The 14,159-nt window shown below is 41.3% G+C and overlaps 2 protein-coding genes across 8 annotated transcripts in view; one reads left to right on the forward strand and one right to left on the reverse strand.

Annotated features, from left to right (window-relative positions):
• LOC108090852 overlaps positions 1-4,199 on the reverse strand; it is a 32,655-nt gene extending 28,456 nt beyond the window's left edge. For all 6 annotated transcript variants that reach the window (XM_017189731.2, XM_017189732.2, XM_017189728.2 and 3 more), the window contains exons 1-2: positions 3,765-4,199; positions 9-616 (exon numbers count right to left, since the gene is read on the reverse strand). In XM_017189731.2, the coding sequence (XP_017045220.1) occupies positions 9-616; positions 3,765-3,843 (687 nt within the window). In that variant the 5' untranslated portion in view covers positions 3,844-4,199. The remainder of the gene's footprint in view (positions 1-8; positions 617-3,764) is intronic.
• A 3,959-nt stretch (positions 4,200-8,158) lies between these two features.
• Positions 8,159-14,156, forward strand: LOC108090836 (PTB domain-containing adapter protein ced-6). Of its 2 annotated transcripts, none has more exons than XM_017189701.2 (7): positions 8,159-8,503; positions 11,595-11,907; positions 12,014-12,450; positions 12,519-12,760; positions 12,818-13,237; positions 13,304-13,434; positions 13,500-14,156. In XM_017189701.2, the coding sequence occupies exons 2-7, from the start codon at positions 11,632-11,634 to the stop codon at positions 13,557-13,559; spliced, it is 1,566 nt and encodes a 521-aa protein (XP_017045190.1). In that variant the 5' UTR covers positions 8,159-8,503; positions 11,595-11,631; the 3' UTR covers positions 13,560-14,156. The 2 variants fall into 2 exon arrangements, with proteins under 2 accessions (XP_017045190.1, XP_017045191.1); XM_017189702.1 differs by lacking the exon at positions 8,159-8,503 and adding an exon at positions 8,807-8,925.
• The last annotated feature ends 3 nt before the right edge of the window (positions 14,157-14,159 follow it).

A 14,159-nucleotide genomic window follows, 5' to 3' on the forward strand; every position in this document is an offset into this window, starting at 1 on the left:
ATTCTTACGTGTTTCAGCATAAAGGGTCGCTCCACCAGCTTTGCTTGTGCGGCATTCTGCTGCTTGGAACGCTCCTGGGCCTTCAGAACGCTCTCCAACTGGCTGGCATTGATGGGCGTTTGCAGAAGGATCGTGTTGCTGCTGGACTCCTTGCTGTTGCCGCTGGCCACAATGGAAATAGTCGAGTTGCTGCTGCTGTTGCTGTTACCGCTGATGCTGCCACCCGAGCTCTGCACAATGGTCTTCCTGGCCACCGTCGTGGCTGTGGGCAGTTGGTTGAGCGTGATGGCCGTGGACGGGTGGCCCTTCTCCTGCTGCTGCTGCTCGCTGAGCAGGCTGAGGATGTCCTGCTTGTTCTGGATGATGATCTGCCCATTCTCGTTGCGCGTGCCGCGCAGCAGGATGATGTTGCTGCCGTTCGTCGGCTGTTGCTGTTGCTGCTGTTGCTGCTGCTGTTGCTTCTTCTGCTGTTGCATGGCCCCGATCTTGAGCTTGGCCGCTCGCAGATTCGTCGTTGTACTGGTTGCTGCTGTAGATTTAGCCGGTTTTGCTTCATTGCTGATTAGCTTGCCACTGCTCTGCGATCGGATTAGTACATTTTTGGAATTTATTTGGCCTAAAAAAAACAAACGATAAAGTCTTAAGTAGCTGGCCTTTGTACACCTGCTTTAAAATCTAGTTGTCGGTTAATATTCTTCTTTTTTGCGTTAAAAACACTTCTTATATATATTTTTTTAATTTATAAAACTTGGGTTGTTTAAGATACATTTTGTTTTGGGTATTGAGAGCACGAGCTTGAATTGAACGTTTGCGGCCCCAAAAAAGCGGACAGCCCCATTGTATGCAGATTCAATGGAAACTTCATGAGCGGCACAAGATTTATGACTCCATCTCGATCGAGTGGCGAAAGCTTTGCATTAGAAGCGCATGTGACAGAGCAGGAGGCGTGGCTCCATTGTTGCACTTTCCCAGAGTCCAAAAAAAGAAAGAGGGGCGACGGGCATTACGTATACGCGGCGTAAGCCTAGAGCGGTCAGTGGCTCGGACACTCTATTTTGTTGGCCAACAATGGGTGGACGGAGACGGGGGCAGCCAAACGCTAAATCAAGCGAAAGACGACATGTTTATGGCAGGGACGAAGGACTACTTAGCCGAGGAACCCCGGCACAAAACGCAATAAAAGTGCAACAAACAAACAGCGAGTTGCCAGCCAAGAAAGGAGGAGAAAGTAGACTTGGGGGTAGATTCAAGGGGGTGAATTTAGGGACTGAGGAACGTGGGGGTCTCTGCCCTGCATGCGTTGCCAAATATAGACTCTCAAGGCTGAAGGCGACACGGAACGTAAAGTGCGCGCCGGAAACATTTCGAAATGTAGCCTAAACACTTGTCCGGCTCCCCTGCTCTTCCACCTCCCACCTCCCTTCTCCCCCTTGCCCTGCCAGCTTTCCTCACCCCCCTCACCATGTGTGTTTGTTTTCGCAAAAACGTGCGGGTCATAATTAGCCGTTGACGCCGCCTTCATTTGGCCGTGCTTCGGGAAAGGCGAACCAGCGGGCCGGAGGAGCGCCACATGCGGCCATCTGACCCCAAGTGGACAAGTGTCTGCGCCCCTTCACCCGCTTTGGAGTGTCTGTGCGGAAAGGTCGCCTGCCGCCAGGCAAAATAGACCGCCCGAATCGGACCAGGATCGGAATAGAATAGGTGGGGCTCGGGCAGTTGGCTGGCCATCCTTTCGGGCGCACATACTTCATTGTAATGTATGGCGGGGCAGCCACAACCCAGGGATTCGGGGATCAGGGGATCGGGGGATCAGGGAGCCGCGTAACACATAAAACACTCTTGGCTGAAGCTTGGCATATTTTTGCGTTCGTCGCGGCTTTTGATGTTCTACGGTCCACGTACTGTGGGGTTAAAATTAATAAACTCTAAGACCTAGGTTTACTTCAAATAACAAACATAATCAACAAATGAGAAAATGCAATGCAGACATGACTAAATGTTTTTTTTAACTTAAGGGGCACAACTAGTGTGAAGTTTTAAAAAAATCCAAAAAATTTTTTTTTCATTTTTCGGTAGATTAAACCTTTAAAAATAACATATTAAAATTTAAAATCTATATCTCAAATAGTTTTTGAGTTATAACAATTTAAAGAGCAGCCGCTCTCATAACAGTGCAAACGATCATTTTATCTTTAAACGCGTTTTTCTCGAAACAGCATTTCCAAATTTGCTGCAGTGATAACTCAAAAACTAGTGATCCGATCACTACCAAATTTTTTTTACATGTTCTTTATATAGTTCTACGTACCATGAACTATCGGATTTTTGATCCGATTAAAAATTGAATTTTGGCAGGCCAAAAACGACCAAAATTTTGGTTAAAATTCGATTTTTTTTTTTTAAACGCTGCCATTTTGTCATTTTTTGATATTTTTTTTTTATCGTAGTTCATGGTATGGAAAATATTATCTAGTTTAATGAGAATTTTTCATTTTTTGATTTCGCCCACGGAGAGGGCCGGAATCACTGCAGCAGTTGAGGCACTTTTTTTTTTAGCGCCGTTGGAGATCGACTATAACTTAAAAAATATTTAACTTTTTTCTTTAAAAATTTTACTATACATTCTTAAAACATGTATAAATATATTCTGAAAATTTGAAAAGAATTGATCAAGTAGTTTTTTTTATAAAAATTCCCAAAAATCACCATTTTTTTAGGCCGTCACACTAGTTGTGCCCCTTAACATTTAAATACAACTTATGATTTCGATTTCCTTCGCACCACAATATTTGAAGTTTGTCCCACTGTGCTGTACCACGTGCTTCGCCCTGTTTGCTAAGCAAAGAGTAAAGGGAGTACACAAGTTTCTGGGTAGCTGAACAAATTGCAAGTCTATTGAATTTTTATTAGAAGCATAAATCAAATGAACGTTAGATATGCCAGCTGGGGAAGGAGTTCGATAAAAACGCCAATAGATTCTGGGCATAGATTGCCACCAAAGGGTTAAGAAAGAGGACAAATCAAAAAGAATAGGCCTTAACAATTCCTAAAGTTCGAATGTTGATAGTTGTCAAATTGATCTGCCTTAACTGATTGTAGTGGTCTAGACTTCATTTGCGCCCATTTTTAATTAATTTTCATTTTTATCAATTGGTTAGATGGTAATTTTTTTTATTTTTTTGTTAAGGTGTAATTATTAATCGAAGAGTAAAATAAAATGTGTGTAATAGCACACAACTTATATCATAATTTATTGTGCTTTTGGGGAAATTTTTAACGAGCTTAATTTAGCTTATCTTATCTATACCACACTCTTTTACTTATGGAAACCAAACAGTAATTTATTTTTAAATCTAGATTAATATATAAAATCATAAATAAAATCAGGGCCCGCGAAGGTTTTTTTCAACGGAGTTGCCATATCCTTGAGAAGCAAGAACAGCTGATCACGACTATAGGAATTTAGAAGAAATAAACTTACTATCATTGAAAGTCAAGTAAATCCATAAAATGATGAAAAATTATTACGTTTTAAGCAATGCCAAAACTAAAGATAATACCAACCCTAGCCACCAATGGGTTAATGGCCCAAAGAAACCCACCAACAACGTGAAAACAAAAAGCAACGCAAAGGGAAGCACAACAAAACAAAAACTAATTGGAAAACCAATATGTTATCAGGTCGAAAATCGGGAGATACGGTCCGTCGCAGATACAAAACATTGATGGCGAAGGGGGGACTGGTGGAGTTAAGGACTACTCACTTTGGAGTTTCAGTGCGGAAGTAGTTGAAGTTGAAGAAGAAGACGAAGTGCTGGTGGAAACATTGGACACATTTTCCATGTGCGCAGCTTTAGCAACCAATTTTAGAATGCGCTACTTTTCCTTGGTTGGCACATTTATTTTATTTTATTGAGAATGCATTTCCATTTTTGCACACCAGCTCGCACACACACGGGCACTCTTACACGCACACAGTGACACGGAAATCGCAGAACTCTGGGATATCGAAAAAAGGTAAACAAAACTTTTTCACTGCCTTTGTGTGGGAAATCCGTAAAGTCTTCCAGCGGATTTTGATGTGTCTCGGCTGGCCGATGCATTAAATGCAATTAAAAATCAATAATATCACCGTTTCACACACGAAATTATTAAAAAAAAACCATAGCGAAAATATTTTGAGTTACTCCAAAACTGTGTGCATGTCAAACTGCGCACAGTGTTGTTAAGTGCAGGGGCCTTATGGGGTCTTTCAGTACTGCTTTCTATCGATGATTAAATCGATAAATGGGAAGTGCCAACTCGCTTACAGGTTTTGTTATCTGGATGGCGCTAATTTCAGACACATTTCAAATTATCATTGAGTGTATTAATATGAAGGAATTTTAGAGTTTTAACATACATATTGTCCACTTTAATATAATTCTTAGTAATTGAGTTTCTAAAGAAAGTTTTCGAGTGAATTACCAACTTTTATGCGCTAGGTAAGTGAAGTGTCATTTTAATTCATATTTATTTTATGGCCTTTTTGATTAGTAGGTTAAGTTCGCCTAATAAATTCCCACTTAACGATTTTTGGGCGAAAAAGGGGAATAAACGACGTATTTACGGTTTAAAGGGGTTGTTAATTTGGTTGTTAAAATTGCACTGGCTCAACTGAATTTTTTTAACTATTATTGTTTAACACACAAATAGACTTTTAAGCCATTCTGTTGTTACCAACACAAACAAATTCGGCCCTTGTCCGCCCCTTTTCTTGATAATTCCCGACATTCGCCAAACTTTCCTTGGATTTTTCCAGCCCCAACACCGCGGCTTTCCGCCCCCGCGCCTTAGGCCAGCGGAAGTCTCGGGCTCTATCAAAATCAACGGGCGGCGAGGCGACTGAAGCGAACACAGAATAATTGCTATAGCTGTGCGCCAGTGCCAGTCAGTGCCAGTTTGAAATCGACGACAACATCAGCAACAAGCATTGCAACAACAGCAGCAACACGGCGATAAGTCGGCTTGTTATTTTATTGTCGCTTTTGTTGCACATTGAAAATAATACACAAAATAATTGAATTACTCGAAATGTGTGCATGCCCGTATGCGTGAGATTGGCGTATGTGTTTCGTGTTTTTATTGGGGGCGTTCAGGGCCCCCCTGATAAGCACTGATCAACAGCTAAACGAGATAAGCGCTGCTCATTTGCATGAACAGTGGAAATCCCCGTGGGTAAACCAGCTTCCAAATAAATTACGTGTATCTCATGGATACTTCCAAGAATAAAGCATTTCGAAATCCATCATTCTAACTTGCATTACTTCCACTCAGTTCCTTAGAATTGACCATAAAATGATTATAGCGTCCAACAAAATCACGCTTAGAAATAAATTATAGGAATGATTTTACTTTTATCTAGGTTTGGATCTAGGTTTGGACTCCTAATATGGAAGCTCGACTGTATTTTCATTAGCAAACTAAAGAGTTTTATTGAGGTTCGACTGTTCTCTATTAAAATGAGGCATGCTCAAAGCAATAAAAATTAAAAGAAGATTGTTTTTAAAATGGCGGCAGTTGTCATCTCATTTTGATTTTACTTCCGAATTTGTAACATAAAATTAATCTTTGCCAATTTAAGATTTAAATTTAATGTCTTGTAAAGCTTATATCCATGCATGCTCGATTTTAGAGTCTTTAAGAACCTTTGATTTTCTCCGATTTCTACAATACTACAAGTGTTTCCCCCTCAACGACATGTGATAAGGAGCGTAATGTGGAAACGTGACTCTCGGTTGGACGGGCATCGGCACGTAAATTATGCTGATGACACCGGCTCCGCACCCAGGCTTAAGTTAAAAGCTCAAAACTCAAATGAGAACTCAAACGATTGCGCTTCCAAATACCAGCACGTTCCTAAGAGCTGCAAAGCAACAAGAATAACTGGCTTCGGCTGCCATTTGATCGCTGCACTCAAATATTTACAATACCATTTAATGTCATTTTGCCTTATAAAACAATGAGTAAAAAAAGTATTTTCTGGTTTCATGCATTTTATTTGGTTAATTGGGCCTTTGAACTCTATTGCGACGATGATGAAAACGACGCCAAGATAAAGTCATGTGCGACGAAACTTGATTTAAGACAAAGGCTCCTAAAGTCCCCGCAGTCCTCCCCTTCACCAAACATCCGCTGTCAACGCCCCTTGCCACGATAACAATTTTAAAGAGACCCCCATTCAAAATGAAATTGTGAATCGTAAAGGCCATTATTACTTGCAAATAAGGGGGCGTTCTGACGCCCCCACAATCAATGCATAAAGAACAATGTTGATTTCTGCAGGGATAAATTAGCAGTATTCTATGTTCGGAAAAAGTCTATTTATCTTTTTGATAAAAGATGATTTGCCCGGCAGTGGGACTCCACGGAACTTGCGGCTTGTATAAAAGTGAATAGTTTTAAAATTCCAATATACGTATATATATTTGTCTTAAAAACAATAACTTTAACCAATAGCAATGAAAATCAAATTCAAATAAATTACCTTTCTCCGAGTATAAGTGTGCACGGGTTACCCTGTCTCTCTGAGGGAAAAATCTCTCAATGAAAAGCCATTCGCAGTTTTCTTTGGCCGGCGGAAAGGAAACTGGTAATAAAGTTGCAGCGGGAGAGGAAAAGCCAATAATAGCCGCAATATTTTCTGTCAGCCACGCAGCGAACAGCCTTTAACTGTAAATAGCCAATTTTGAGCGGGAGAGGAAGGCCGAAACAGGAGCTTATAAGTCAGGGGGAAGAGAGCGAGATCGTTGTTACAGAGAGCGGGTGTGAGAAACAGTATGTGTAGATGGCCACGATACTACAAGAAGAGCACCGTGGACAAAAACGCAAAGTCGGTGGGGTGTGCTAACCACCCACAGTGTCAGCACTGTTTAGGGACTTCCTAATCATCTTCCACCCTTCGAGAAATTCCAACTCTAATTTACTTACATATTTAGTACTTTATGTTCCAAGCCACATCGGTTTCTTTGCAACCTATTAAATATTGTATTACAACTTTCAGTAACTATTTGCGGAATTTAAGCTTTCACGCCAATTTACAACGCTAAATGGCATTTACGTTCCACGGTGCCGAACTTAAACTCCAATTGCAGTTGCCCCACACACTTACAGCGACATGCCTCCTCACGCACACTTCTTTATTTTAAGCCGGTTTTTTTAAGGGGCAGGGGAGGAGTGGGGGAAGGGACTGCAGTCAAAATGTGGCAAAATGCAAAAGGAATATGTGTACTGAAAAAATGCAAGGCATGCAACAAAACAATAGCAACATCACAGTAAAAGCAACAACAGCAGCAACAAATAAAGAAAGCAATAATCAAAATCCTGGTACATTATTATACGCTCGACTTGGGAAACCAGTTTTATTGCAATTTGTATTTGAAGCGGCCAAACAACCCCAGAAATTACGTATCACAAAAATAAATATATTTTTCTCGAAGCTGCTTCTTCTTCGACTTCTGCTGTAAATAAAAACAAAAACTACAGCAAAGATGTCTTTGTTTTTACACCAGGTCGAGATTACAAACACACACACAGGTCCAAACCAGATTACATACACATCCCTGTGAGAGCACTAGGCCCACCTGTTGTAATTATAATTGGCTAAAAGCATTTCGGAGGAGTCCCGAAGCCGTGTATTCTGGCAATTGTGGAAAAATCTTTTTTCTGGCCAAATGTAAAACAATTGAAAAACAACAGGTAAACAATCAAAAAACCCACACATAAACACGCGAATTACTAAGCTGAGGCGGACACATGTTTGTATGGGAGTGGGGCTCCAACCGCAAAAGAGAAAACTACAGGAGATCACCTACGCTGGATCTGGTCGGGTTTTTGAGTGCAGAATTGTGAGTTGCAGTTGCCCTTTGTTAATGTATTAAAATATTTCCCAGCAAAGCATTCAATTTTTTACAATTAAGTCTTAAAATCGATCAAGATCAGATGAAAGGAAGATTCATGCTGTGTAGGGGGCTCAGCTGTTTCCCCCTGGCCGACTACCTGTCGCCTAACTAGTTTTACATCTGTAGCTCTCTCTCTCTCTCTCGCTCTCTCGAAGTGCATCCAAGCCGGAGAGAGACCGACCCGCCGATTCCGACTGGTCGCAATCGAAGCCAGCTCAGTCAGTTTTTTTGTGGGCTCGCGATCGGTAAATCGAAGTAGCGGACCGTGAAGGTGCAGAGGATATTTCACATAGCACACCGTTGTTGTTGTTGCTGCTGCTGCTGTTGTGTTATCTTGTAATTTTGCGCAGTTCAGCTAAAAAAGAGAGAAAGAGAGCTCGCGCGATAAGTAAACCGTTGTTTTTGTAACTCAGCATCCCGCCATTGCTGCTGTTGTGGTTTTTGTTTTCGCCTCGCGTGTAGCCAAAATATAAGAAGTAGTACATTCAGTTGCACTAATTTCTTCAATCAACGACAAGGCATAACGAGTGAAACTAGCGAAAATTGTTTGGCAGGCAGCAAAAGTAAGTGAGCGATTAACTAAGCCTAAAGTCGCGCTTCGAAACGTTATTTTGTGCAGAGTCATTAACGAAAGGCAGGTCAAGAGAGAGGGAGAAAGAGAGAGAGAGAGGGGAAATGAGAGGAAAAACAGCTGGGAGAGCTATAGATCAAGACAGTCTTTGTTAAAAATTTAATGGCACTTAAAAACATTAAAATTACAAATCACCAACCTCTCTTGCTCTAATCTCTGCAATTGTTTATCTCTCTCTGGCGCTCTCTCAAGTGCTTTAGCGAAACGACTTGAAAAAGTTGGAGCCCAGTATTTTGTGGGGTATTCGTTGGCATCTCCCGTCGCGTTCGTTTGTGTTTGGCGCCGAGGCGCTCCAGATATAGCGGTGAATTGTTGTGACTGCTCCTACACATCTTCCTCCTTCTACTTTTAACGGTATGAGTGCGTGCAGAAAAAGGAAATAAAGAAAGCAAAAAGCAAAAGTGCTCAAAAAGAAATTACCACAGTAACCACAGAAATTAACAATTTGTGTGCCAGTGTGTCTAATGAAATCCCATGTTGTGTTTATTATTTCGCTCTGCAACATTCGTGCACAGAAAAAAACGATAATATATATATCAAAGCATTTATTTTTCCCTAAAAAAACGTTTAACAAGTAATATTTTGAACAGTTGTTAGATCCCAGTCTTGGCCACCATAGCCCGAGACTGTTCTCTTACATACTTTTATAAAATCAAAACTAACTGTTTGATAAAGTTAAGCTCCTGGTTTTTTCTGTGTACCTTTAAAAAATCAGTCACGCACAATGGCAAACAAACACGCAAGGTCCGCGTGTCCCAGCTTCTCAGCTTCGGCTTCTGCTAATTATGAAAGTTGAAAAAAACACCGACGCTTTATTTGTTTGTTTTTGTTAGCCTTGTGCAATGCCTTGTGTTGGCCAAACACCTGTTGAATACCGCTTAAAAAGGTCTGCAAAACGGCAAAGAAAGTGTCTGACAAGCATGAAAAGAAAATGCTCATAAACACATGGCAACATTTTAGCCATAAAACAAAATTTCAAAAACCACAAAGTCAGCAAAGAGAGTGAAAATGGAGGACCGAAAATGGTTCAAAATAATTTCACAGTCAGTGCGCAGGTCCAATTGAATTTACATTTCCCCCCTTTTCTGTTTTCTGACCCCTTTTATCCACATGCTCTTACCGCATTTGCATATTTAATGTGTACTTTACGACTTTGTCTAATCGCAGTTGGTAGTAATCTCAGTAACAAGTGTTGGCAGGTTGGCTAATTCCTAGACAAAGGCAGGAAGCCATATAATACTATACTTTCATCTGGATTTCCAAGTTCAAAGCATTTAATATCCTTTAAAAAAATCTTTTAAAAATCACACCATAAAATCTTTTTTTTTATTTATGTCTAAAATTCTTTTTAAAATTGATACATTCATATGTATGGGGACAAAACTTATAAGCTTCCTCTAAAATAGCTGATTGCAGGCTTCCAAGAAATCTATCTGCAAAATTTCTTTAAAGTACAGACATTGAGAAATAGTGTCAAGTTGCTCTGGTCCGCTAATATCAATTTAGGCGATATACATTTTGTACGATCGGGTACGCAGTCTGCATATAAATAATGCGGGAAGGATTGTGGGGGCGGATCCATAAGTGCGATGAGATGCGGAGAATGACTTCCGCGACTTGGCATTAATTTGTTATATTTATGTGTGTGCGTACATATAAGCAGCGACTGGTACCTAAACATACATATGCAAACCGCGGCTTAGTCGTCGACATTATCTTTTGTTCGTCGTTTGAAAAATGTGTGTAGTTGCTCGGGTAATTGCGCACAATTGTCGGGAAACAGGGTGTTTCGGGTCTTGATTTCAGCTTCAAAAGCCAAGCGTTGTGCTATTTTCGAATTTTGTATTTTATAACTCGGCTGTCGTCATCGGCGACGCTTGCCGTTTTTGGCCAATTTAGCTTTCGCTTTTGTGCGATTGCCTAACAAAACCCCCATTCCCAAAGCCCCCATCACTCTCCCCCCTTTTTGGCCAACTCCAAAATAAATCAAACTTATAAAAACACACATGCGAAGGCAAAACAACGAAAAAGAGAGCCAAAACACAGCAGAGCTTCATTAATTTTTTGCAAGATTTTTCTTAATTATGAGACGGCACGAAATGTGAGAATTGCACGAAAGAACTCACAAAAGATCCGTCCCTCACATCATCTCTGTCCGCAAGGTGTGACTGTGATCCGATGTGAGCTCAGCTTAGCTGGGCGACTTTGTTCTAATTTTGGTTTACGTTTTTTTCCCGTTTGTGTGGTTTTTATTTCTGAGAAACTGTTGCCTTATTGTCTTTGCACAATAACGTCTGTTTAGTGCAATCTTACATCCATACAGTGCGTTTCCCAACTGGGGCTTGAAAAAGTGGCTCTAGACAATACATATCACGACCGCCTGAAATATTAATAAACCAAATCAACTATAAGTTTGGCCAAAAATGTGAAATAAGAAAAACAAAATTTAGTTTCTTTTCATTCGTCTACATTCGACATATAAACATTTGTACGTAAGCCTTGCGAAAACCCAAGCCAAACTATAACCAATAAACTACATAACATTTTTCAATTTGGGAGACTGTTCTGAAAACTTTATCGGAATGTTGATGGTTTTTGTACCCAAAAAGAAATCGTTTGAGGTTTTGATTTGATTTTTTGTATAATTACAAGACTGTGTGGATGATTTGTTTATAGAATTCTCTAGGTCCAAGTGCACTGGAGTCGACAGCTGACGGAGGCAACAGGTTTCCCTCCGTGGTGACGCAGATGCCAATGGAATTGGCTTTCATGGACCCGAATCTCCCCCTTCTCGCCATTCGAGCATTCTAGATACTTTGCTGTCCCTCTCTCGGAACACGATTTGCAATTAGCCAAAAGAATACATTCAGATTCAGTGGTTGTATAACGATAATTAGCAGTACAGCGACAGCTGGAATTTGTATGCACATTATATTTTATACTCGAGAGATTCGAGAGGAAAAACCCGACGCCGGGCAAAGTTCAATTCGCAACTCATTTGTCAATTCCGATTCAACTTGCAGCTCCCTCAAACGCTTAAAAACGGCGCCGACAACAACAATGCCTTATCAGCCAGCCAACAGTGGCGGGACGTCTGGGGGCAGCAAGGCGGCGGCCAAAATGGCCCAGCTAAAGTTTTGGAACAAGCAGAACAGCAGCAAGCAGCAGCAGCAGGACAAGGACAAGGACGCCGCCGATGGGGGCAACAACATCTCTGGCGGCGGCACCGGCAGCAGCAGCAACGGCGACTCCAAGAGCGAGGCAAAGAGCGGCAAGCGCAACTGGCTGCATACGCCGGAGCAGCTCATCAGCGGACATGCGGTCTATCTAGTCAAGGTGAGCGATCTGAGGAAAATCACACGACTTGTGACGACCCAATTTATATTGAGTTAGCCTTAAATTATAATTTAAAACCAAACTGACCATCGTTCCATCGTTTCAGTTCTTTGGTAACCTGAGTGTGGACCAGCCTAAAGGAATCGAGGTGGTTAAGGAAGCCATTCGGAAACTGCAGTTCGCCCAGCAGATGAAAAAGGCGGAGACGGGCACTCAGGAGAAGTTCAAAAAGCTGGAGATCACCATCAGCATCAAGGGCGTGGCCATACAGGAGCCACGTACCCACAAGATCCTCCACCAGTTTCCGCTGTACAACATCTCCTATTGTGCGGACGAGAAGGGTGTGAAAAAGTTCTTCAGCTTCATTGCCAAGTCGGTAAAAACGCGGGACGGCAGCGATGCGGCGACAAATGGCCATGCGAACGGAAACGGCGATGGCAGTGCAAAAGTGGAAGAGAGTCACGAGTGCTTTGTGTTTATTTCGAATAAACTGGCCTCGGATATCACGCTGACCATTGGGCAGGCCTTCGATTTGGCCTACAGGTTAGTAGCCTCGCCGTGTTAAATTAATCACTTCAACTTATCAATGCCATTTGTCTCGCTTTCCTCAGGAAATACATGGAAGGCACTGAGAAGACGAATCTTAGCAAGGCGCAGCAGCAGATAAACCACCTGCAGCAAACCGTTAACGTTTACAAGGAGCGCCTGCGCGAAGTTTCTGCCAAATTGCCAAAGGCCGAGCTGGATGCCATGCTCTTCAATCTGGGCATCAAGGACATTCTAGAAGCGCCCGTGACAGAGCAGCAGAACGGGGTTGAGGTGGCCACCGAAGCCCTGAGCAACGGCAAGCTGGGTAGGTTAACAATGTTTTTTTTAATTCCTTATAACTAACTCAATCAACACATTTCAGATGATGACAAGTTGCTGATTGACACCAATTCCACTACCGCATCGACCCACTCGTCGTCACCCAGCTCCTTCTTGCCCATTGTCCCCCCACGGAACAATTTGTCCAGCCAGATCAGTATCGGCGGCAAGAGCAACAGTCAGAAGATGGACGAGCTGCTGCTCAACTCCGATTCCGACAGTGATTTTGATCCGCGTGCGGATGAGATTCAGGACAACGTGAGCAACGGCCGTAATGCGATTAGCAATGATTTGTTCGGCTTTGAGCCGGCCAAGAGTTTTGGGCAGCAGCTTTTTGTCAACAACAATGACCACAAGCTGCAGAATAACAACACGAACAACAGCAGCTTACTGATCACAAGCAATAATAATAGCATTAACAGCAGTGGCTTCTCCAGCGAACTGAACATAACACCACCATTGTGTATGTTTTAAATATTGCATTATTAGTTAGAAATATTATTAACAATTATGTGATTACCGATTACAGTGGCGCCGCCGCCAAAGATTGCTGCTCCCAGACGCCTGAACTCGGTGACAACGGGCAATGGCCTAAATGGCAACACGGACCTTTTCGGCTCGGATCCCTTTGAGATGAACAATGGTCCGGCCATTTTCAAGGTTAGTTTAACAAAAAAAACCACAAGTGACTCAATTTTTGCTAATATGCAATTTCCCCTTCAAAGCAAAACCAGCTGAATCTTGATGACTTCTCGCTGGAGAGCTTGGATCCCTTGCGCAAGTAAAGCGGTGCTATAAAGGCCATTTTCACACTTCAACTTGATTGAATCTAAGGACATCGCGAAAATTGTCCATCGTTTATCCTTCTACGTTTCTCCGTTTCGCATGCATTCCAATCCAATTGCAATTTGATTTATTTAATGTGTATTATTGTTTATATATTGTATTGTATTTATTATCATTGATTTTTGTCGATTTTATATTGCATATTATGATTTCTACTATTATTATAATTACGTTTATTATCTGAGGTCGAGATCTAAAGAACACAACAACCAACTTCAATGCACTTTGTTTAAACGTATCAATTTGTTGATGTAGTTAAATAGTTTAATTGATTGTCGAGAAAAGCAAATGAAAAAATGTTAATAAGTGATATTGTGAAAAACGCTAATGCTAACTAACTGAATGTGAGAAATTTGTATAAAATAATTATAAAGACAACCGGAAGCATATGAATCAATTATTGTATAGAGCCGAAGAAGGAGGAGAATCAAAGCTAAATGAACAATATTTAATGTTATCGATGCAATATAGAGAAATATTATTATTACTATTATTATTGTGTATGTAAAGAATAAAATGTAGTGCCTAAAAGAAAACTA

This window comes from Drosophila ficusphila, unplaced genomic scaffold (genome assembly GCF_018152265.1).
Source record: "Drosophila ficusphila isolate 14025-0441.05 unplaced genomic scaffold, ASM1815226v1 contig_414, whole genome shotgun sequence".
Lineage (NCBI taxonomy): Eukaryota > Metazoa > Arthropoda > Insecta > Diptera > Drosophilidae > Drosophila > Drosophila ficusphila.